Source organism: Jaculus jaculus, chromosome 1, assembly GCF_020740685.1.
Source record: "Jaculus jaculus isolate mJacJac1 chromosome 1, mJacJac1.mat.Y.cur, whole genome shotgun sequence".
NCBI lineage: Eukaryota > Metazoa > Chordata > Mammalia > Rodentia > Dipodidae > Jaculus > Jaculus jaculus.
The window spans coordinates 313890349-313912772 of NC_059102.1; the positions used below are offsets into that span (position 1 = coordinate 313890349).

The following is a 22424-nucleotide window of genomic DNA, read 5'->3' on the forward strand; positions in this document are numbered from 1 at the left end:
CCTGAGAGAGGGGCACGGTGTTAATGGCTGGAAAGCACATGATATACCCAGGGCTAGAAGGAGTTCAAGGTATATGGGAAGAATTAGGGGGAAGTGAGACTGAAGAAAAGAAGAGGAAGTCATTCTTTTTCAAATCCCATAGACTCCACAGAGAGAATTCCCTATAACATCCCGGGAAAGCACATCAACCTACCCCGCAGATGGCCGCAAGGCTGGAGGTGAAAGGACAGAGCGGCTCCTACCCCAAGGAAGTAACACTGGCTTCTCAGGGCAACTTGCTCTGGCTCCCGAGTATCTCGTCAGAATCCATCCTGCAGCTACCGGCCAGAGAGGTCAGGCCGGCGTGGGTGGGCTCCGGAAGAGAACCGCGCGTGTGGCGTTCCTCCCAGACAGCACTGGGGAGTCTGCGACAACAGCTGTGTTCAATGCTCCCCTCTGCGCCAGCTCTTTCCACTCCAGGAGTGAGCGGCTTCCCCAGATTCTCCGTCCTCTCCTTTCTGGCTAGACTTTCTTTGTATGTGCAGACCAGCTGCCAGTGTGAGTGGGTTTAAGAGGCATTGGGCGGCTGCCCCCTACCCTACAGGGGAGCAGGGACTCCCCAGAGAAGGTGATTGCCAGGCAAACATCAGTCTCCACAGTCAGAGTGGTCTGTGGGACCTTCCAGTGCAGACGTGAGCAGGTGACTTCTGCTCCTTGAGCAATGTGATCATTTCCATACAGCCTCCAACTGATGCCAGGAACTGTCACCATTGTGCTCTCGACTACTTAACCAACACAGGGCTGTTAAATATTTGTCAGGATTTACCTGTAACTCTGATCTCTCATTTTAGAGCCCAGAGGTAAAAACTTTTTTTGCTGGCTTTTTTTTTTTTTTTTGGTTTAAAATGTGGGTTTTATTTATTTATTTTTTTTTAATTATTTATTTATTTATTTGAGAGCGACAGACACAGAGAGAAAGACAGATAGAGGGAGAGAGAGAATGGGCGCGCCAGGGCTTCCAGCCTCTGCAAACGAACTCCAGACGCATGCGCCCCCTTGTGCATCTGGCTAACGTGGGACCTGGGGAAACCGAGCCTCGAACTGGGGTCCTTAGGCTTCACAGGCAAGCGCTTAATCGCTAGGCCATCTCTCCAGCCCTTTTGCTGGCTTTTTGAGACAAGATCTCATATTGCCCAAGCTGGCCTCAAACTTGCTATATAACCTTGAACTCCTCATCCTTCTAGCCTCACCTCTCAAATGCTGGGATTACAGGCATGCACTATCATGCAGGCATAAAGACGGAAAGTTTTAAAAGTATGTATTAGTATTAGGGCCTGCTATAGCCATAAGTGGTTCAATGGGGCTATGAGTGACCAACCTTGTTAGTCAAGATCACTGAGATGCTTGCATTAGTCAGAAAGTTATCAGTTATCACAAATGAGTGAGTGTAGACAGACATACAGTGATTCCCTGTGGTCACACGGAAACTGAACAGTAGAAGAAATGTCAGGTTTCCTAGAGTTATGGCTGACATAGGCTCAGAGTAGAGAAGTTATATAAGCATAGTAGGAAGTAAATCTTCCTGCCACATCAGCCACCCAGCTCCTTTTCCCAGAATCAACCAGTTGACACTCTCTTGTGTATTATGCTGGAGATGCTCTACGCATGGTAAATATGTAAGTGCACACATGTATATACAGACATGTCTATATGTCTACACAGATTTATACTGATGCAACTATAACAAAATAATAGCACAGCATATCAAATGCATATTAAATGAACAAAATGTCTGAAAGATGGCTTTATATCAGTTCATAGATAACTGACTCATTCTTCTTGGTGACTGCAATATTCCATTATTGGTTCTATAATTTACATAAAGTTACCTCTTGCCATTTTTAATTCTTTGGTTGTGTAACTGATTCTTTACTTATGTAATCTTACACTATATGAATTATTTCACACATGTATTGGTCTATCTTTAGGATCCATTCTTAGAAATAATATGAGGATAATTTTGATTTCAAAAGGCATGGGGATTTTCAAATTTCATAGGCATTCCCATAGTGTTCTTTAAAGGGATTCTACACTAAATTAGCATACACATATGGGTCTGTTTCTGTTTTGACCTGTTCAGGTGCTGACTCAAACATCTGTAGACTTACCCCTTCCATTTGCTTCCATTTTTCTATTTGGAAAGCCACACCTATGTCATTACTCATTTGCACTTTTTTTTCCAAATTTTTCTACCCTTCCTTTTAATTTTTTTCATATATTCATATTAAAATAATGATAGCTAACATCATTTGGTGCAATCCATGTGTATGGCCCTAGGCCTAGAATTTTCCATGTACCATCTCATGTTATTAAAACAATGGTTTTGTGAGGTATGTACTATTTTTCAGGAGGAAACTAACATGTAGCGTAGTCACAGAACTTGTCTATGATCAGGCACAATCACTGCAGGATTCCATGCAAGCCACGAGTCTGTCCTCTTGGCTACTTCACAAGCTTACCATTGATATAGTATAAGAATTATTTTGTTGTTTTCGAAATTTGTATTTTAGGTTTTGTTTCATTTGTGTACTTTTGAGGCAGGGCCTTACTATGTAGCCTAGGCTGGCCTCAAAGTCTGGATCTTCTTGCTTCTGCTTGCCATGCTTTCTAACCTTTTTTTTAAAGGAAGAATGAGAGAGACAGAGACAGTGACAGAGAGAGAAGAGGAGGACAGAGAGAGAGAGGGAGAGAGAGAGAGGGAGAGAGAGAGAGAAAGAATTGGTGTGCCAGGGCCACTGCAATTGAATTCCAGATGCTTGTGCCACCCAGTGGGAATGTGTGACCTTGCGCTTGCCTCACCTTTTATGCATCTAGCTTACATGGGACCTGGAAAGATCGGAACATGGGTCCTTAGGCTTCACAGGCAAGTGCCTTAACCTCTAAGCCATCTGTCCAGCTCTTCCTAACTTTTTAAGTTGAAGCTTAATTCATTCAACTTCCAAGGTATGTCATCCACTCAAACAACTGAGATTTTGGATTTTCTTTTGGGCATTTTACTAGCTATAGCTCACCACGATGTCCCCTTGGTGTGATCCATGTATAGAGCATTTGTACTATGTTAAGTTTACATATTAACACAAGGAGAATTCACATCTTTATGATGCTGAGGTTTTCCATTCAAGAGCATGGCATGCATTTCCATTTTTTTACATGAAATATATGCATTCAGTCATAAGTATTTTATCTTTGCTAAATTGATACTTTAATAGATTTTCCTTCCACTATGATTTCTGGCTGGATTTTATTAAAATATATAAAACCATAGGTATCTATGTTGTCATTTAAAGTGAATTCTGTATTAATTCTAGTCATTCTCACTATTTTTATTTTAAATTATATTTTGGGGTTTCCCACATTGAAAATAAACAATATTAATTTCTTTTACTTGCCCATACTATTTTTTTTTTTACTATTAAATATCAGAGATTTAAAAAAAAGAAATCCTTGGCTCCTGACTTTTAATGAGATTTTAAAACTGGGGATATTGACATACTATGGAATGTATGCTAGGCATGGTGGTACATTCCTGTAAGGCCAGAACTTGGGAGGTGGAGGCAAGAGAATCAGGAGTTCATAGCTATCTTTGATTACATAGTGAGGTTAAAGCCAGCCTGGGTTTTATGAGACAACAAAAGGAACTACAGAAGTTTGAAAACCAAAATATTTAGATAACTAAATTTATACTATTCCTAATTTGCTTTATGAGGATGCTTTTTCACTGAAATTTCCTTTGATGTCAGATGTGGTGGCATAAACAGCTCTACCTTCAGAAATCATTCCCTTTAAAATTCCTCCTGGCTCAATAATGTCAACAACTCTAATTTTCTGTTATAAAAATTAATTGATGTACCTGGGAGGGTGAGGCAGGGGAACTGTGATATGAAGAACCTGGTCTCCTAAGTTAGCATCTATTTCCAAAAGAAATGAGAGAGCCAGGTGTGGCAGCACCTACCTATAATCCCTGGATGTGAGGCTGAGGCAGGAGTTCAAATTTGAGGATGGCCTGGCCTCAAAAGCAAACAAAACAAAAAAAAAAACAGCACATGAAACCCAAAGAAAAAAGTAAATCATGTTCCTTAAAAAAGGCAGGAAATATAAACGCTGTTTTTTGTTTTTTTGTTTGTTTTTGGTAACTTAATAGCCTGGCCCTTGGGGGAGTGCCCTACAAGCCACTCAGAGAAAGGACACTTTCTACCCATCTCCACTGCAGCCACAGTACCTACCTGGGTCCCCTGAGCCATCACTGTTCCTCTCACTCTCCCCATCTTCCTGGCCATCCGCATTCTGCTGTGTGTGCTGGAGGCTCAGCTTGTGGCAGACCTCAAAGGCCTGCCCCACCGTCCGGACGATTCTCATAGCTTGGCTCTGGGAAGGAGGAAGGAAAAGGAACAAAGGATGCAAAGACTCTGCAAGGACACACGAAGGGCCAGGTGGCTGAGGCTGTGCATGGGCATGCCGTCAGAAACGCAGGCAGTGAGAGAAGGAAAAACCCAGGCCACCGCTGATCATAAACAGTCCACCGCCTGAAAGACGTGTGGCGGCAAAGGCAAGCAGACCAGTTCTTTACTTAGAACTGGACTTGGCCCCAGTTCTTTCCTCCCAGGTGTAACAAAAACGGTTCTATGCTTCAGACTGTTTTCCCAACCATGATCAAATGTCTAAGGGACCTATTTTTTTTTTTTCTTCAAATGTCTGGTTTCCCAGGAGCTCCCAGCATCCACATGCTAGAAATGCCACTGGCAGCCAGCTGAGACTAAGCAAGTCTTTCCCAGCCTTACTCCAAGACACTGTATACCTGTGCTCGGGTCTCTAAGCCAAGGTATGCACGGAGGGGGGGAGTCTTTCCAACAAATGATGCTATAAAACTTAAATATTCACATGCAGAAGCATGAAACTAGACCTTCATTTTACAGTATACATAGAAATTGACTCAAAATAGATTAAAGTCTGATGTAAGACTCGAAATCACAGAAGTGCTAAAGGAGAACAGAGCTGACATCCCAGGGCACTGGTCGGGCAGAGGCGTTCTGGATCACTGCGGTGGTTCCTCCTGCTATTGTGCTATTTTATTTCTTCCGTCTGCAGCCCGGGAAGACAGCAGGCCCATCCCCCGGCTCCCAGGATTCTACCATGTGAGTGGGAAAGGACGAGAGGATAAGGAGGCCTGCCGGACTGTCTTCAGCCACCCCAGCAGCCCGTGAGGCCGACCCAGTGGCAGGGGCCAAGGGCATGGTCTCAAAGATGTATCCTGGGGTACATAACCCAATGGCCAGCCTTCAGCTTTTTCTTTTCAAGGCCTGAAAATGAGGGAACTGTAAGCACAGTTCTAGACTTCAGAGCATTCGTGTTAATGTGAAAAGGCACCCAGTCGATCTCATGCTTATTTTGGATTCTGGTCTATTTTTACTCCCCCTAGTACTCCTTAGTTCAAACCACCTTGCAGCAGTGACTGTCTTACGGTTCAAAACCTCTTTTCTTGTTCTACTATGCCAGCTTCTGAGACAGTTGTTCTTAACTGGCATCTCACATGCCACATCCGGACATTCCTGGGTGATGAGAACCTCAAGTGAAGTGGTAGACAGTAAAGTCTAAAGAGCCCCCATCACCCACGGCAGACCAGAACCTCTGTTCTCTCTGCCTACCTTTGACCTCCTCCTGGACCCACAGAACACACTGAGGTCTCTTCTCACAGCACAGGTTTGCAGCATCTGACAGACAACTAACTGCTCTCTCTACACAGGAAACTGAGAAACAGCCAGCATTATTAGTCCTAAGGAACAACTCCTCACCTTTCCTATTCCCAAGACGTGAAAGGCGTGCTACCACGGCATGGTGCCTAACAAGCCCATGGCAGTCATACGCCAACCTTCTCCATCTCTCGGGCCATGCAGCCCTGATTCGGAGGCTGTTCCAGGAAGTTCAGTCTTCACATGGAGAGGCAGACACTCTCCTAGGCACAGTGTTAGCCCCACGGGCTTCCTCAGCTGCTCTGCCCCATATTCGCTTTCTGAGAAGTACAGCAGGCTACTCACTACCAGATGGAAAAGCTCCTTTCTAGTTCACTAAGCCTCACAGGCGGCTTTCTTCCACTTACCAAGACACCCAGTGTCCATTACATCTGCTGTCCCTTCTCTTTAGGCTTTTGCAGTTTCTTCTCACCCAAATCTTTACATAAGCAAAAAAGTTAAATATTTGGGGTTCTAGAGATCAAATATGGATACGACTAAATGACGTATAGATACTAAGAGTTTAATTTTATTACCTTCTTATCTTATACAAATTAACCTAGGAATCTCATTCTGAAGAAATGCTTGAAAGCCTGAGCCAGTTTTTCCCATTTGCATCCTTCCCAGAGCACAGATCTGGTTTCCCTCTTTAAAATAGCCATATAGAAAACTCCAAATCTCCTGCTATATGTGTTGCTATAAAATCTCAGTTTTTCAGAGAAAAATGTACTACAACTTCTACCATCTCTGTAAATCACAGATACTTCCATTAGCCAGCTTTTAAGATATTAAAGTTTTAAAGGTCCATAAACATGTCCCTGATCTATGAGGTTAGACTGGGGCAGAGATCAGATTTATAAACTTACCTTGGGAAGGAAGTGCTCAGATTTAAATACGAGGATAGAATGGGTAGGAAGCGGCTTTCTGGAGGGCTTGCTCTTTTCATGTACCACAAGCTGGTGGGATAGCCTCAGAAGTCAGCACTGAGGATCCTAAACTCTGGCTCCAGCTTTATTCTGACAGCTCCATCAAAAACTAAAGCGTGGGACATACCCACACATCCAACAACTATTTATAAGCTCAAAATGGTCACAAGGAAGTGGGCTTGTTTAATGTTGAATATTTATACTGCTTCATTTTACATTTCAGTTCACTGGCTAAAATCAGTAATTGGGGCTGTGTCCCCTGTGACCCCCAAGTTCTCGTGGACTGCAGCTGATTGGACACTGGTGAGTTCGAGAGCCAGCTTTTCTCTGGCTCCCTCTCTGTTGCCCTGAGATGCCACCAATAGGCCACTGGCGAGTTCAGGTGGAAGCTTCTATCTGGCAGATTCTCTGCTCCCCGCTCAGGCAGCTGAGATGTGAGTCAGGGCACAGCTGCAGTCAAGGTGAGATCACCTCTCCTACCCTATCCATGGAGCAGCACCGAGCATTTCCAAGATTGAACTCCAAACAGCACAAAGCAGAGCAAAGACAAGTGAAAACACACACACATGCACACACACACGCACACACACTCCTCTGACCACTGCTACCGCCAAACACCACTTAACACAGGCATGTCTAGAAAAACCTGATCAGATGGGTAAGTCTCAACATAAAATGGGTAACTGGCAAAACCATGCCAATATATCTTGCACCCAAGAACTATCAATGCCATAGCACATATAGGACCCTCATGAGAACTACTTAGGAGACACTCCAGATAAAATCACTAATTAACCTTGGTCTCTATTTGATTCTGAAAATGGAGAAAGTGCCAACTTTAGTTTTCCTGCCTTTTCCATGATGAAAAGGGCATGCTTGCCACCTCAGCTCCCATGCCCTTATGTCTTCCTCTTGTCACAGTTTTTCTACATATCATTTCTCCGGCTTCCAGAATCCATGAACCAGTGGCATCTCTCACTGCATCTCGCCTACCATGTAAAGGAATCACTATGTGGAAAAATACATGACAGCCCACCCCACAGTGCTCATGCAATGCTTTACTCTGTCAGGAGTGGCGCCGTACCCCTGTAATCCCAGTGCTTGGGAGGTTGAGGCAGGAGGATCAGGAGCCTGAGGCCTGCCTAGGCTACATATATAGTGAGACTTAGCCAATAAAAAAAAAAAAAAAAAACTCTAAGAAAAACAAAACAAGAAGAAACTATATTCTGAATTTGATTTCACTGCACCAAAAGGCAATTAAGGCAGGAGAGTAGCTCAGGATAGGCTGGGATTGTTGATAATTAATCTATGAGCAGTAACAGAAATATAAAAAACTTAAAGGAATCACTTCCTCCTTTTGCATGCTGGCATCAAATGGGATAAGGCCACCTTCATCCTGCCATATTTATCTATAGAACTCCTGTTCCAAATGCATCTTGGGTCTGAACTAATACAATGGGTCTGTGCAGGAGGAAGTGGGTGAATAAGATTTCTAGAATCACAGTGTCAGATGGTTTCATTTCAATTGATCCGTTACTCCTCATTGATGTGAAGGCTGTTTCCACTTATAATTAAAGGACACAGTTGCATATATCATGAAGAGCTCTCTGCTCCTGAAAAGGAAGGCTATCTGCTCAGCAATGACTACACACAAGAAGTCTGCTTCCCTTTCATCACTGTGGGGGTTAGAACGGGCTGGATGGCACCTAGCTCTATTCACCAGTGGTTAAGTCCAGAAACCCATTGCTATTTTATGGCTTGCCTTCCTTCAAGAGGGAAAAGTCCTTTTAGAAGATTCTATATGAAGACCTTGCAAATGGAGTAATTACATTCATGGAAGGTGGCCAGCAGCTGACCCTCTCACAGCTGCTCTCTGGATAGACCTGAGGAGGTTCCTGTCCATGGGTTGATGATCCTTCTAGGCCAGAAAACTGGTTCTGCCTGCTGCCCTGGAATGAAGGAGTCACATGTGGTGGGACTTCATAGTAAGCCAGGTCTCCCAAGAGGGCTAACTTGATTAAAGAAAGGATTTAAAAAGAACTCCTTCCAGAGGTTTCCAGGAATACATGTTTCCTATGTCTCCTAGGTCCCTTGGAAACAGTTGTCCAGATCTCATGGCCTTTGGAAATCCAAGTGGGGGTTTAACGATTGGAGGCATGCAGGCACAAAGCAGCACCAGCAAGTAGAAGGCAGCCTTTTCCAGCTCTCAGAGATCTGGCCACCCTGGAATTTACTAGATTAAAAAAAGAAGTATCATTATACCACATGATTTTTGTACAAATCCAGCTTAGCTTTACATAAGCCCCTGAAAGTGCTGTGTGGCACATGGACCAAATCTTCCTGTCCAAAAGCCAATTTCTGTTAGCAGCCCAAAGTATGTGTGGGCTCTCAGTTATCAAGATTAGCCTGGGTACAGCTGCTTTCATGTTTTCAAAGCTGGAAAGGAATATCTAACCTCTCTGCTACAGATGAAGAGCACTGAAGCTCAGGAGAGGGCCAATTACAGGCAATTTTGTGAAAACAGGCCTGGAAAGGAAGCTGTCTTAGAACCGAATGGCCTTCGTCCTCGTCACAAACAGGGTTACTTTAAACCATCGCCCTACTCGTGCTGACAAGAAGCGCTTCTCCCAACCCTCAGGACTTCTCTCAGCCCAGTACAGAAACCAAGTGGAGATCCGATGAATTCCTAGTTTCTTCAGTACGCCTAATATGGTTTCAACTGAGTGCCTAGTAGGTGTTAGTATTTGACAGATTGCTGGACTAACCATGAAAATGACATAGTAGGACCAGAGAGATGGCTCAGTGGTTAAAGGCATTTGCTTGCAAAGTCTGATGACCTGGGTTTGATATTCCCAGTACCCATGCACAGCAAGATGCACAAAGTGGCATGCATCTGGAGTTCATTTGCAGCAGCAGGAGGACCTGGTGTGCTCATTTTCTCTCCCCCTTTCTTGTGTAAATAATTTTTTAAAAAAATTAAAATTGGGCTGGAGAGATGGCTTAGCAGTTAAGGCACTTGACTGTGAAGCCTAAGGGCTCAGGTTCGATTCCTCAGTACCCATGTAAGCCAGATGTACAAGGTGGCACATGCATCTGGAGTTTGTTTGCAGGGGCTGGAGGCCCTGGTGTGCCCATTGCCTATCTCTCAAATAAATAAATGAAATATTTAAGAAAAATAAATCAAGAAAATCAACTGTATTCTCAGTGAAAATGGGCTGTCTAGTCCAAAGTAGGCAAAAGCCTGCAGTGGTAGCTTTAGGAAGATGGAAATCATTGTCCATCCCCATACTTCACTGGTCCATAGAAAAAAGCAGACATAATGTTATTTACTGTTCTTTTTCCATGTGACACTTTGTTTTCAGGCTCTCTAAACTCTGGGGTCTTTTGGTGACACACACACACACACGGAATGCTTTTACTAGTCATATCCTGCAGTTGATTTAACAATTATTGCCAGTAATCTGAATTTCACCTCCCTAGACACAGCCTGACTTTGCAACTTATAGATCTGTTTATCATCAGAAAAGCAAGGAAAAACAGAGAAAAAAGTACCTAATTCAAGGTGCATATGAAGATGAAGAGAAAGATGATGCTGACAATGACGAGGAAAAGGAAGATGTGTGGGGGCTGGTTTGCCGGGAAGATTCTTCACTGGTCTACGGCCCTCTCTCTTCATGCTTTGTGTACGCCCACCTCCCCATCTTCCGGGCGCTGGAGATTGACCTGCCAAGTGCTTCTGATCGGAGTCCCAGGGAACTGACTTCCACAAGTCAGCGTTTATGATTCCCCTGAACTCTCACAGAAATACAGGACGGTGTCCTCATCCTGAACTCAAGCATTACAGAATCGCAACGAAACAGGACTGACTGTCATGTTTCTTTACTGCACTGTTTAATGTTTCCTTGGTAAAAATATCAAGCTACAGTGTAGCAATGCTGAGGCACGACAACACTCGCACTTCCACGTACAGGCACAGGCAAGGTACTCCGGCTGTGAAACGATCGATGGGTTAGGTTTCTGCCCAACAGATTATTTGATGGGTTTTGTGGTATACTTAGATGGAGGAAATGGTTTGGACAACAAAACATTGCTCTGTACAGAAAATTTACTTTCGAAGTCGGGCGTGGTGGCTCACACCTTCAATCCCAGAGCTCAGGACCAATCAGGAGGGTCACTGTGAGTTCTGAAGCCAAAATGAGACTACATAGTAAATTCCAGAAAGACCCTACTTCAAAAAAAAAAATATATATATATGGAAAAAAAGCAGGGAAGGCTAAGTTACAACCTCAGTGAGATCAGGAACCCTCTCAGTGACTATGACAGGTTAACTCACCTCCCAAGGTACTGATTTCTTTACCTATAAAGTGAAAGATTTAGATTAGATGAATTTTGCTTTCTTTATTTTTTCTTATGTGGGGGGCCAAATCCAAGGGCATGTATATCTAACAAAGTGCTATGCCACTGCGTATACCCTCTCCCACAGACGACCCTTAGGCCTACGATGCCAGTATTTTAACTTCCCAATCCCACCAAAATACTTAAGGTGTCTATCTATTTATCTATAAAACAGTCTGTTGCCTTAATTCTTTTTTCTTGCCTTAAATTTAGAAACTACCTCTCCATCTCTTAAGTATGACCAGGAAAGCGACATTCTTCTTATAGAAACTTCTATACAAGCCGGGCGTGGTGGGGCACACCTTTAATCCCAGCACTCAGGAGGCAGAGGCTGTGAATTTGAGGCCACCCTGAGACTACATAGTGAATTCCAGGTCAGCCTGGGTTAGAGTGAGACCCTACACTGAAGAAAAAAACAAAACAAAACAAAACAAAAAACACTTCCACACATATAGACAATATGCCATGATCATACTGCCCTTTCCCTCCTCCCCAATCCCACTTCTATCGAATCCATTTTTCTTTCCAACTGGTCTCTCATATATTTTTTAAAGTTTTTATTTATTTGCAAACAGAGGGATATAGAGAGAGGTAGAGAGGAGAGAAACAGACAGAGAGAATGGGTGCGCCAGGACCTCCAGCCACTGCAAACGAACTCCAGACTCATGCACCACCTTGTGTATCTGACTTATGTGGGTCCTGGGGATTTGAACCAGGTCATCAGGCTTTGTAGGCAAGCACCTTAAGCACTGAACCATCTCTCCAGCCCTCTCTTTTATCTTGATGTCATCCTTTATTCCCATCTATTATGCAGGGTTTGTGTAGGTAGCATCGGACACTATGAGGCCATGAATACTGTGGCCACTTTGTGTCTGGAAGACACTATTGTAAGCACTCCTACCCTTCCTTTGGTTCTTACATTCTTTCTGCCACCTCTTTCACAATGGTCCCTGAGCCTTGGAGGGGGTGACAGAGATGTCTCACTTAGTGCTGAACACCGGCAAGTGATATTCTTACACATGACTCTCATCATTCACCATCTACTGTAAATGCTGACAGACAGTTCAGCTTCACAGCTGTGTGCCCCAACTTGCTGGTGAGAGCACCAGGGGAGGAAATGACTTCTCCTAACCCAAGGCAATGGAGTTGTGATTGCAAGCAAACCGATGTCAAGGAGCTGTCCAGCTTGAGCTTCTTGTTGCTCCTGCTCATCACTGGCACCTCCTGCAGTGATGCGCTAATAAGCAGTCACTGCGCATCAGGGCCGCCAGCTACACTCTCCTGGGGCGGACAGAAAATGACACGAGGGTGACATCCACGACAGGCGGGGTCAGGAGGCCAGGCAACAGGCTCCTCCAGAAGGCAATGGCCTTGCAAATGAGTACTATTAGTATACCCTGCAGGGAGGGGAAGCAAGGAACGCACAAGCCATCAGCAAGAGTCTCCTCTAACGCGTGCAGCCCCCTTTCCCATCGCTAGCAGTGAGGCGGCCTAGGCCCTCTCCATCCCAATGCTGGTGCGCAGGGTTTGTTCCCTAAAGGTCAGATTCGTTCCCATCACACACGGCAACCAGCATTCCTGAAGTGCCCTTCACCTCATTGGACTGGATGGCTGGAGAAACCGAGGTTCAGAAAGGCTCCTTGGGTTTTTGTGTTTCATGCAACAGGGCTTAGTGGTCATAGCTTCCTGTAAGCAGAAATCTTGGTTCTAATTTCAGTGGCACTGTGGACTCACTGTGGGACCAAGGATAATTTACTACCATGGGCCCTTTCTTTCACCACCTATAAAAATGAAGCAATCCCTCAATGTTGACCACAGAAGGATACCATGAGAGTGAGCGGAAAATCCACGTCACTATGATTTGGACGGCTCAGAGTTAAGGAGTTCTTCACACCCTAGCAGTAATTATAGTAGAACCCAGTTATGAATTGGCCATGGGGACCAAGGCTATGCCTCAGCTATGCAACTTCCTGATGAGCCACGGCGGATGGGACAACAGTGTGATTAAGGGTGCATGCTCGGGGTTAAAATCTCCAAAATGGGGGCCACACTGGCCATGCATGTAAGTGACAAGAGGAAGATCCAGAGGTTAAGATGAACATTCTGCCAGGAGCAGGTCCAGGGATTTCTTTGAGTGGGAAGACAGATGCCTGGCCCATATTCTCAATGGGTAGACAAGATAATATTTTCTCTTTAGAGTAAGGGTGATGGCTGGGTCAGAGGTCCACCATGAGAAACATGGCCTGGACAGGCACACAGGGGACTGGACTTGATGCCCACCAGCACTCACTCAGCACAGCTAAGTGCTTGGTCAAATTTCTTCTATGCTGTGATCAGCCTGGGGGCTCTGGAGGACAGCAGGTCTGCTGGCTTCTAGTTAGCAGGTCTTTCCATGGACCTTTAACCGTCCACAGGCATCCAGGCAAGCCACATTTCCTTGGGGTCTATAGTCTGTTCTCTCTCACCTCCTAAATATGCCTACGGTTTGCCAATTAAAACTCTTTCCCAAGCTATTATCACCCGCAACCAGAAGTGCTTTATAAAGAGTAAATCTTTATTTGAAAGGTAACCAGGATGGTGTGCAAAAGCTCCCAGACATGTTCCCCACCACTCCCCAGTTCGGTTTCCTCTGCTGAACAATTCGTTTCTCTTTGCTGGCTTGGAAACTGGTCCTCCCACTTCTGGTCTAACAGCAGCAGAACTCACAGTTGAGGCTGCCTAGAAACAATTCCCTCAGCTGCAGGGCTGTAGGCCAGCACAAGGCCTGCGAACCAACCCCACAGAGAGCTCCAGACTCAGCAGGTGAGGGTGATATGAAGGCAGAAAACAGAGGAGCCAGGGCTTAGAATTAGCTCTGAGAGCTATGAGACATGGGAGAAAAAAACCCTGATGTGACAGACAGGGAAGTAGATGACTTGTCCTTAGGCACTTGATTCGATGCCTTACTTCAAGATCAATGTTCTAGGTGGGCACTGTCCTCACACTCAGAACTGGGCAGCAACATGCTCACACTAGACCCCATGGCAAGGCAAATATTAAGCCATGGCCTTCTTTATTGATGCTTCTTGCTCAAAACTCTTGTTGTTCATGTCTTCCTTGTTCTAGCCACTGCCTTCTCAAGGGAACCTGGAAAGTCATTCAACTTGAGTGTCCATTTACTCATCAATAAAACTGAGAATGAAATGTACTTGTCTTGGGTCGGGCATGGTGGCTCATGCCTTTAATCCTGGCACTCGGGAGGCAGAGGTAGGATCGCTATGAGTTCAAGGCCATCCTGAGACTACATAGTGAATTCCAGGTCAGCCTGGGCTAGAGCAAGACCCTACCTCAAAAACAAAACAAAAACATTACTTATCTCAGCTATTAAAGCACTTGGTAAATGTTTATGTTATTTATAACTAAATTTCAAAGTCATGTATACATAATCTGTGTTCAAAACTGAACCTAGAAGCACAAGAAAAAACTCAAATTGAATTAAAAGAATTTCATTCTTGAAGTACATTGTCAAAGATCACCACGGACAATCCACTCCACAACTGTCATGAACACTTTGTCCTTTCCTTCATCACAGCCCTTCCAGGACCTCACTGCTGTTCCAAGAGCCTCCTACTCTTTCCGTCTCTAAGCTCTCGTATCACCAGCTCCTACAGCCTTTCTTTCTTTCTTTCCCTTTGACCTACTAGTGTTCCTATCAGTTCCTTAAAACTCAGCCCAACATGTATGTATGTATATGTGTGTGTGTGTGTGTGTGTGTATATATATATATTCTGCTTAGTTGTATTATTATCTATACATGATGTCTGGCAACTTATCCCACTTTTCATCTCATCATTCCAGTTCCTTATCACTTTCCATTCCATTTCATGATTTATATTTGAAAGGGGTCAGAGGACTGGGTGATATAGCTCAACGGTAAAGCACTTGCCTAGCGTGTACAAAACACTGGACTTAGTCCCTAGCACCACAAAACAAATAAATAAAACAAAAAGTGCAAGGACAGAGTAAGGACACAAATCTCCTCCAAGGAAGAGGTTAATTCTCAGCACAGAGAACAGGATACTATATAGCCTGAGTTATGATGGTCTGACCTGATAGTTTTTTGAGTTTATGATGGTATAAAAGTTATCTACATTCAGTAGAAACTGAACCTCAGATTTTGACCTTTTTCTGGGCTGAAATGCTCATGATGCTGGCCATGGCAGTGAGTCACAGGCCCCTAGAAGACACAATCAGGAGGGAAATAACCATATCCCACTAATGTTCACTAGGTTTGTCCTATCACATGCATCTTTCATTTATGACACTTCAACTTAAAATGAGTTTATTGTGTCATAGCCCCATTGTAAGTCAAGAAACCTCTGTATTGACAATATCTTGACAAGGACAAAGTACCTATAAGTCTATAGAAGATGTCTTAAGGCATAAGATGTCCCACAGAATTGAAAGCAGAGTATGTAGGAAGGGGGTTATAAGTCTCAAAAGGAGCCTGAGTTAGTGGTTTGACTCTAAATAGTAGATTGTAAGGTAAGGGTCCTTAAAGTTGTCAATACAATGATTTCCAAAATCTCTTCTGCAGAGAACTAGAACCTAGAATCTTACATAGAAAAATATGGGTCTATAGCTAGATCAGTTTGCAAAATGTTGCTCAACAAAGTTAATGGGTCTCTTTAGCTTCAAGACCTCAGAAACTTCAACGGGATGATTTTTAATATGGAAAATTTTGAATGATTTATCTTTTTCAGTCTAGAAAAATGCTGCTTTTTTTAAAAGCTATCTCATATTCACAAGAAAGCCGAGATTCATTAGGATGGTAATCTTCCATCCAAAATAACTTAGAGAGGTGAGGCTAAATTCTAAGTCCTCTACCTCCAAGGCAGGTGTTTAAGACCCGTTTCCTGTCAAATTCCTGGGGACATGACAGAGAAAGGACCCCTCTACTAAAGTGTAAAAGTTCCATTTATTCAATCATGAAGGTTGCCATCTTTTGATATTTATCCAGGATAGTCAATACCCCTTCAGGTCCCTTTTGTCATGACTCAAAGCCCACTGGTCCATATATAGGGTTGTGATAAAGAGTCACCTTAGTAAATGACAATCTCTCTCTCTCTTTCTCTTTTTACTGCAAACTAAGATTAGCACTTTGCTGCTACGGTCCACCTACGCTCCTTTTCCTCAGCACTTATCCAACAGCTGAATCCTCTCCAAATGTCTGCATGCAATCAAGTACCAAGTTCAGATAACACTAAAAATCAAAGAAGACTTCATTAGAAGAGCAGTGACTGATGACTGGGATAGAACCCCCAGGTGTGGCATTCTTCAACGGGGAGACATGCCAATGCAGGTGCATGCTGGGTCCAACAGAGGAAAAGAACAGAGGACCGCCCCTTTACCTTCTTCTTGGATTTAAAGACGTTACACCTGAAGATATTGCTGGCACCATCACGAGCGATATAGCTGAAGATTTTCAAGTCTTGGGAGTCGTGAGAGACATAGAAGATCCTAGGGAGAAAGCAACAGAAAATGCGCTAAATACAGCACTCAGATCAGACTGCCAGCAGGAAGCCTCTGACTAAGGACAGGAGGAAGGCAGAGCTCACTAATACCAAGTCGTCAATCAAGATCCATTTCCTGTGGGAGCAAAAAAAGCCACTCTGTAGGAGGTGCCTCACACGCCGGAGTTCCCGTGAGTGATTTTCCGATTTGGGAGCACAGACACGGGAAGGACGCGGAAGCCCCACGAGCATCGGCTGTGCTCTAAGGTGGAAAACCTGTCTTGGTAAAGTGTATTAGGAGGAGAAACTCTCCCGTCCTTACCTAAACAATGTGCATTAAACCCAGGGAAATGTGCACAAGTTTGCTGGGACTTTCCTTTGCGTGATTACAGGTACCTTGGTTATGACTCCATTTCCCACCCCCCCCCGCCAGGATATATTATTCCACATATTCATCACGTGAGTGCATGAGTAGCCCTAGGCTATCCCAGCAGATGGGGATGCACTGGGAGCCCCAAAATTCATGAGCAGATGTCAATAAATAAACACCAAGTGCAGAGGACTTACAATGAAGGAGTCCTCTGGCTACTTGGGGTGTAAAGTGGTCGGGACAGGGGCGAACATGGAAGGAAAAGCAGAAATACTATAAGCAAGGACCTAGAGGCTGAGTCTTCGTGGGCCTTGTCCAGGGTTCCACCAGAACCACCCGAGCTGACTGTAGTGGATGTGAGGTGGGGCGGGGTGGTGGGAGTCACCAGGATTCCTGTTGGGTGATACAATATACTGTCCTTGATGATCCCACTTGGGCCACATCCTTGCCACAAAACTTGTTTTTAATTTTTTTTTTTCAAGGTAGGGTCTCACTCTAGCCCAGGCTGACCTGGAATTCACTACATAGTCTCAGGGAGACCTCAAACTCACGGCGATCCTCCTACCTCTGCCTCCTGAGTGCTGGGATTTAAGGCGTGCGCCACCACACCTGGCTAGGCAACTTTTATTCAAGAGTTTTAGAGGCAAATTTATTTTAAATTTTTTTTTTTTTGTGAGATGGGTTCTTGCTATGTAGCTCAGTATATAGACCAGGCTGGCCCCAAACTCATGGTAATCATCCTGCCTCAACCTCCTGAGTGCTGGGGTTACAGGAGTGTCCCACCACCCCAAGTAATAGTCTTTTTAAAATAAAATGTATAAGTCAGTATTGTATAGGAGAGAATGGGACTTACAGTCTACAACTCAATAATTTTGCTACGTACTACAATGTAAGCTACCTAACCACTCAGAGGTTGTGTCATCTGTAAAATGGGATTGCTCATGGAAATATTTTGCAAGGTAATTAAGAAGATGCAACATTTAGTAAAACACCTTTTTGCTTCTCTTTACAAATGCTACTTTAAAATAATCTAGTCACTGTGGCTACCCCTAGAAACCTGGGAAGGAGATTCAAAGGAAGAGTGGTCCAGAAACGAGGACAAATGAAAGAAACTCAAGTTCCCCTGAAAGACTACAGCCCCTCTGCTAGAAGTTATTTATCTGCATCTCATATACCTGATCCTGAAATAGATGGCATGGCTTCCAAGGTAGCTAACATGAAGTTATTGGCCCCATGGAGTTCTTCAGCCTTCTAACAATGCCAACGTGTCTTCATATCCAAGGGATGAGCCAAGCGCTGCACCTCAGCAGCTACTAACTGAACCTGGGCCCATGTGGCCACCCTCCCAGACATCCCTTCCTGAAAGACTTTCAAACTTCTCAAACTCATCTGGCCTCTAACTGAATCCACCGCCTTCCCCTTACCCCACTTTCAAGCAAGCATGGCCTTCCTTCTCTTAAGCCCCATTTTAAGAAGCTCTATAACTACCATACCCATTCCTCAAGAACCAAGTGTGCACAGTATACCTTCCTATTATATCTCTGCCTATGTTTTCTCTTCCATGCCTGGGCACTACCTCTGTTGTCATTTTTCATCTGGATTTTCCCAACATCTTCCCCATGGTATGCCTCTCTGCTTCCTAGCTCACTAACTGCCAAGCCATTCTGTGATATGTTTAAAAACAGAGTTATATCCCATCATATAATTTCCCCCCTAAAACCATCCAAAGACTCCCCACAGTCTTCAGAGTGAAGCATGGCGTGTCTGCCTTTCCGCTCCCATCTCTCTCCACAGTCACCTGCCCAGGCCTGCAGAACTAGCTGCATGAGCCTTCCCGCCTTTGCAGTCCTGGGGACACCTGGATGCCCTTCAAGTCTTGGGTCGGAGAAGCCTTCCCTTCCCTCAGCAGTCACATGTTACCTGTGCTGGAACATGAATCACACTATGTTGTTTATAAAGAAGCACTTTGGAGGAACAAGGACCACATGGTGGCATCCCCAGGGCCAGCACAGTGCCTGGCACATGGGAGGGAGGTCCTGGCACTGCCATTAATGAGCACCTCTAATATAGTGTGCTCAGTTATTCATTTTCCCTGCAGGAAGTCAGGTCTGGTTAGTTCAGATGCATTGCACATAAAACTCCTTTGATTTCAGCCTTTGCTTTATTATGTAATACCCTAAGGACAGAGGGTTAGATTTAAAATTGATACAGCAGAGAAGAAAGAGAGCTGGCATGCCAACAAGACACAGAGATCTGGAAGACCCACAGGGACAGCAGCAAGGTGAGGTTAACGTAACCTTCAGAGACAAAGCCCCTTTTCAGATGTCTGATGACAGCCTGTGCTGGGAAGCAGCCACTCTCTTAAGACTAAAGCTCTCTGGAGACTCTTCTGCTTGCTATGTCTAAATTTAGGGCATAATGCGTTGTTCTGAAAAGTAAATAATCTTGAGCTAGCCAAAAAGTTAGTGACACATACAAAAGTTTCTACTGACAGCCCCAAGAAGCACAAAGTTTATCTATATGACCTCATTCACCAACAAATTAATAAGTCAACAAATAAAAGGCTCAGTTCTAGATTTCTAGAACTAGAAACATATACCAAGAAGTTGTATTCTCTACCAGTGAGCTGGCTTGAACTGCGGACGAGAGAGGTGGTCGAAACTGTGTGGGGTGAGGGGGAGTGGGGAGCTGAGCATGAGCATCTCAGAGGCTAGGAGAGCTCTGTCTTCCCCCTCTTCATTTGATAAGACTAGTGTCGATCTGATCTGCTTTCCAATGGTGTTGATCAATCTCCTCAACCTTCATCTGAATCATCAAAGATCAGACACCAAAGCAGTTCTGTAATGCTGGTAATTATGCCAAAGTTTTCTAAGGCTTTTTTCACTCTTCAAATTCCCTAAGATTCCTTGTTTCATGTCAAAATATGCACAGAATTTTAATTTTCACTTATTAGTAGATTTTTTAATTGAAAGTTACAGCAATGAACTCCTACGGATTTTTATGTCTATAAACTTACAAAATGAGTGACAACTAAACAAAATCTTGGGGAAACTGGATTTGGGGGTTACCATCCTGTTGGAATTCAGTTTGACAAAATGATTAAGTCCACCAGATATACCACCAACTCCCTCCCTAAACTACTGACTTACAGGTAAATCTATATTTCTTTTGCAGACAAGGCCACAGAATAAAAATAGAATTGGGGGCTAAAAAAAAAAAATCCTGTAAAGATATGAGTCCTGGAACCCAGCATGCCTGTCAGTCAGGATTTGTTCAGCGACAGGCAGTCCACTCCCAGAGAAAGCATCTCTTCCCTTTCTGGAGGTTCTAATTACATGGACTTCTTCCCTTATGGTGATTGGAAATCCACCCACAAGAATGCTGCAGGAGAAAATAGTTAGGAACATTGGCCCTGGGGTAGGACAGACCTAAATTCAGCCAAGGATCTGACTAGCTGTAAACACTGTCTTCTCCATTCCCTTGCTCTCTCTTTTTTTTTTCTCTTCTTTCTTTCTTTCTTTTTTTTTTTTTTTTGAGACAGGACCTTTCCAGGTTAGCCTTTAACTCATAGCAATCCTCCTGCCTCAAGTCTTCTACTGTGGGGATTATAGGTTGGGTCTGGCTCCTCCCTGTCCTTTAGCTGAGAAGTGGGGATGGCCATTCCGCCACTTGTCCATGGGGTTGAAGAATTCTGGCATGGAGATGCACTGGCTTCCAGCAAATGAGTAGTCTGAACTTACTGTTCCCACACTCCTGCTCTTGTTCTCTCCTCTGGGACCTTCAAGAGCAATACTAAGCCTCCTTCCTAACAAAAATCAGGTAAATCTTTGTACCCAACTCCCATGTGCACACTTATCTTGCTCACTCATTTTTACAGACAAGCACTTCTTCAGCATCAGTAATCCCGCCACAGCCCATCATCCAAACGCCTCCTTGCTCTGGTGACTGGTGCCACTGAGAGCGTGAATTCTGACTTGAGTCTTCATTTTGCTACTTCCTAGCTTTGGGGCTTAGGTTCAGTACCCAAGTGACATAAGCTTCTGTTTCCTCATCCAATCTAGGCATAGTCACGGCCTCTACACAGCCCTGCTTTCAAAAGTATCACATGCATGCTGCATTTAATACAAGGCCTAACACATAATGAGTTAGTTACTTGTTTAGTAAGCAGTTCCATCTTCCCTGTTAACTTTCTTCGTAGATATACCAATTCCACTTAGAATGCAGCTCACAGAGGCTGGAGATGGCTTAGTGGTTAAGGCGCTTGCCTGAAAAGCAAAAGGACCTAGGTTCAACTCCCCAGGACCCATGTAAGCTGGATGCACAAGAGGGTGCATGCCTCTGGAGTTCGTTTCCAGTGGTTGGAGGCCCTGGCATGCCCATTTTCTCTCTCTCTCTCTCAAATAAATAAGAATAATTTTTTTTTTTTAAAAGAATGCAGCTCAAAGAATCAAATAAATCTGAATAGCACAGAACATATTTTGACAAATATTTTCTTTTTCCAAAGACCTACTTCTAAATACCACAGTCACATAAGTCACATACGTTTCTATTCAATACAATTAACATAAAATTTTAGGGATTAAACTCCTTCAAGAGTTTTGGGTAAGGCAATGACAGATTACATTCAGATTATAATAGGCATAGAGATTTTTCTCTTGAGGTCCTGGAAATCATGGGCATTCCTAACCTGGAAAGATATCCCATTGGACAGAAAAGAAAAGCCAGTTGAAAAAGATCACCAATCAAGTAACCTACAAATTGAAGGAAAACCACCAGAAAAGTAAGATGTATGGTGTGAAACATGCCAAAGATAGAGAACAGAACCAACCTTTTGCTGAAGACCATGAGCCGTCCTCTCTGACCCTGCCCTGAGGAACGATGACTCCCCAGGCATCCTAGCCCTTCAAGTTTTGTAACTTACTCCCCCAAAATGTGTTAACCTTATGGCCTGAGGAAGATCCTAGGATAGGTGCTAGTTTGAAGAGACACCAACTTATTCCATGTGCTCTGCTAAAAGAACTCCCGGGGAATCTATGGGAAGAAATGCTCCTTGGATTCCCATTCCCAATACAGTGGCTGAATACTGGAGGGTCCTTTTCTCTTCCCACCCAGGGCTACAGCAGCAGTAGTTTCACATGCCTGTTCCTGGTTATCCCTCCCTCCTTTCCCCGTGTCTCTTATTTGCAGTCTAATCTTTACCACTGTCCTCATGTTGTTCATTTTTTCCCTCTTATTACTTGGTATGCTTATCATTTTGGCCAATATTCTTTTATTAGAAGTTACTTCAGTTTCCGTCATTTTCACCCCTCATTCTCAATTTGAAGAAGGGCTTGCTCAGATTTCACTTTCTCAGGGCTGCCACTGGGCATGAAGAAAGAGAAACAAAGCCCAGTAACGTTGCCCACAGCCCCCGGGGACGTCCACACGTGGTCTAGGCGCTGGGCCGCACCACCTGGCAGCACCCTGTCACCATGAC

The 22424-nt window shown here is 44.1% G+C and overlaps 1 protein-coding gene across 4 annotated transcripts in view; it reads right to left on the reverse strand.

The window, feature by feature from the left end:
• The window catches only part of LOC101601843 (carboxyl-terminal PDZ ligand of neuronal nitric oxide synthase protein), a 303471-nt gene that overhangs the window by 33856 nt on the left and 247191 nt on the right, over window positions 1-22424 (reverse strand). For all 4 annotated transcript variants that reach the window (XM_045152904.1, XM_045152911.1, XM_045152896.1 and 1 more), the window contains 2 exons: window positions 16477-16585; window positions 4263-4404 (listed from right to left, as the gene is read on the reverse strand). In XM_045152904.1, the coding sequence (XP_045008839.1) occupies window positions 4263-4404; window positions 16477-16585 (251 nt within the window). The remainder of the gene's footprint in view (window positions 1-4262; window positions 4405-16476; window positions 16586-22424) is intronic.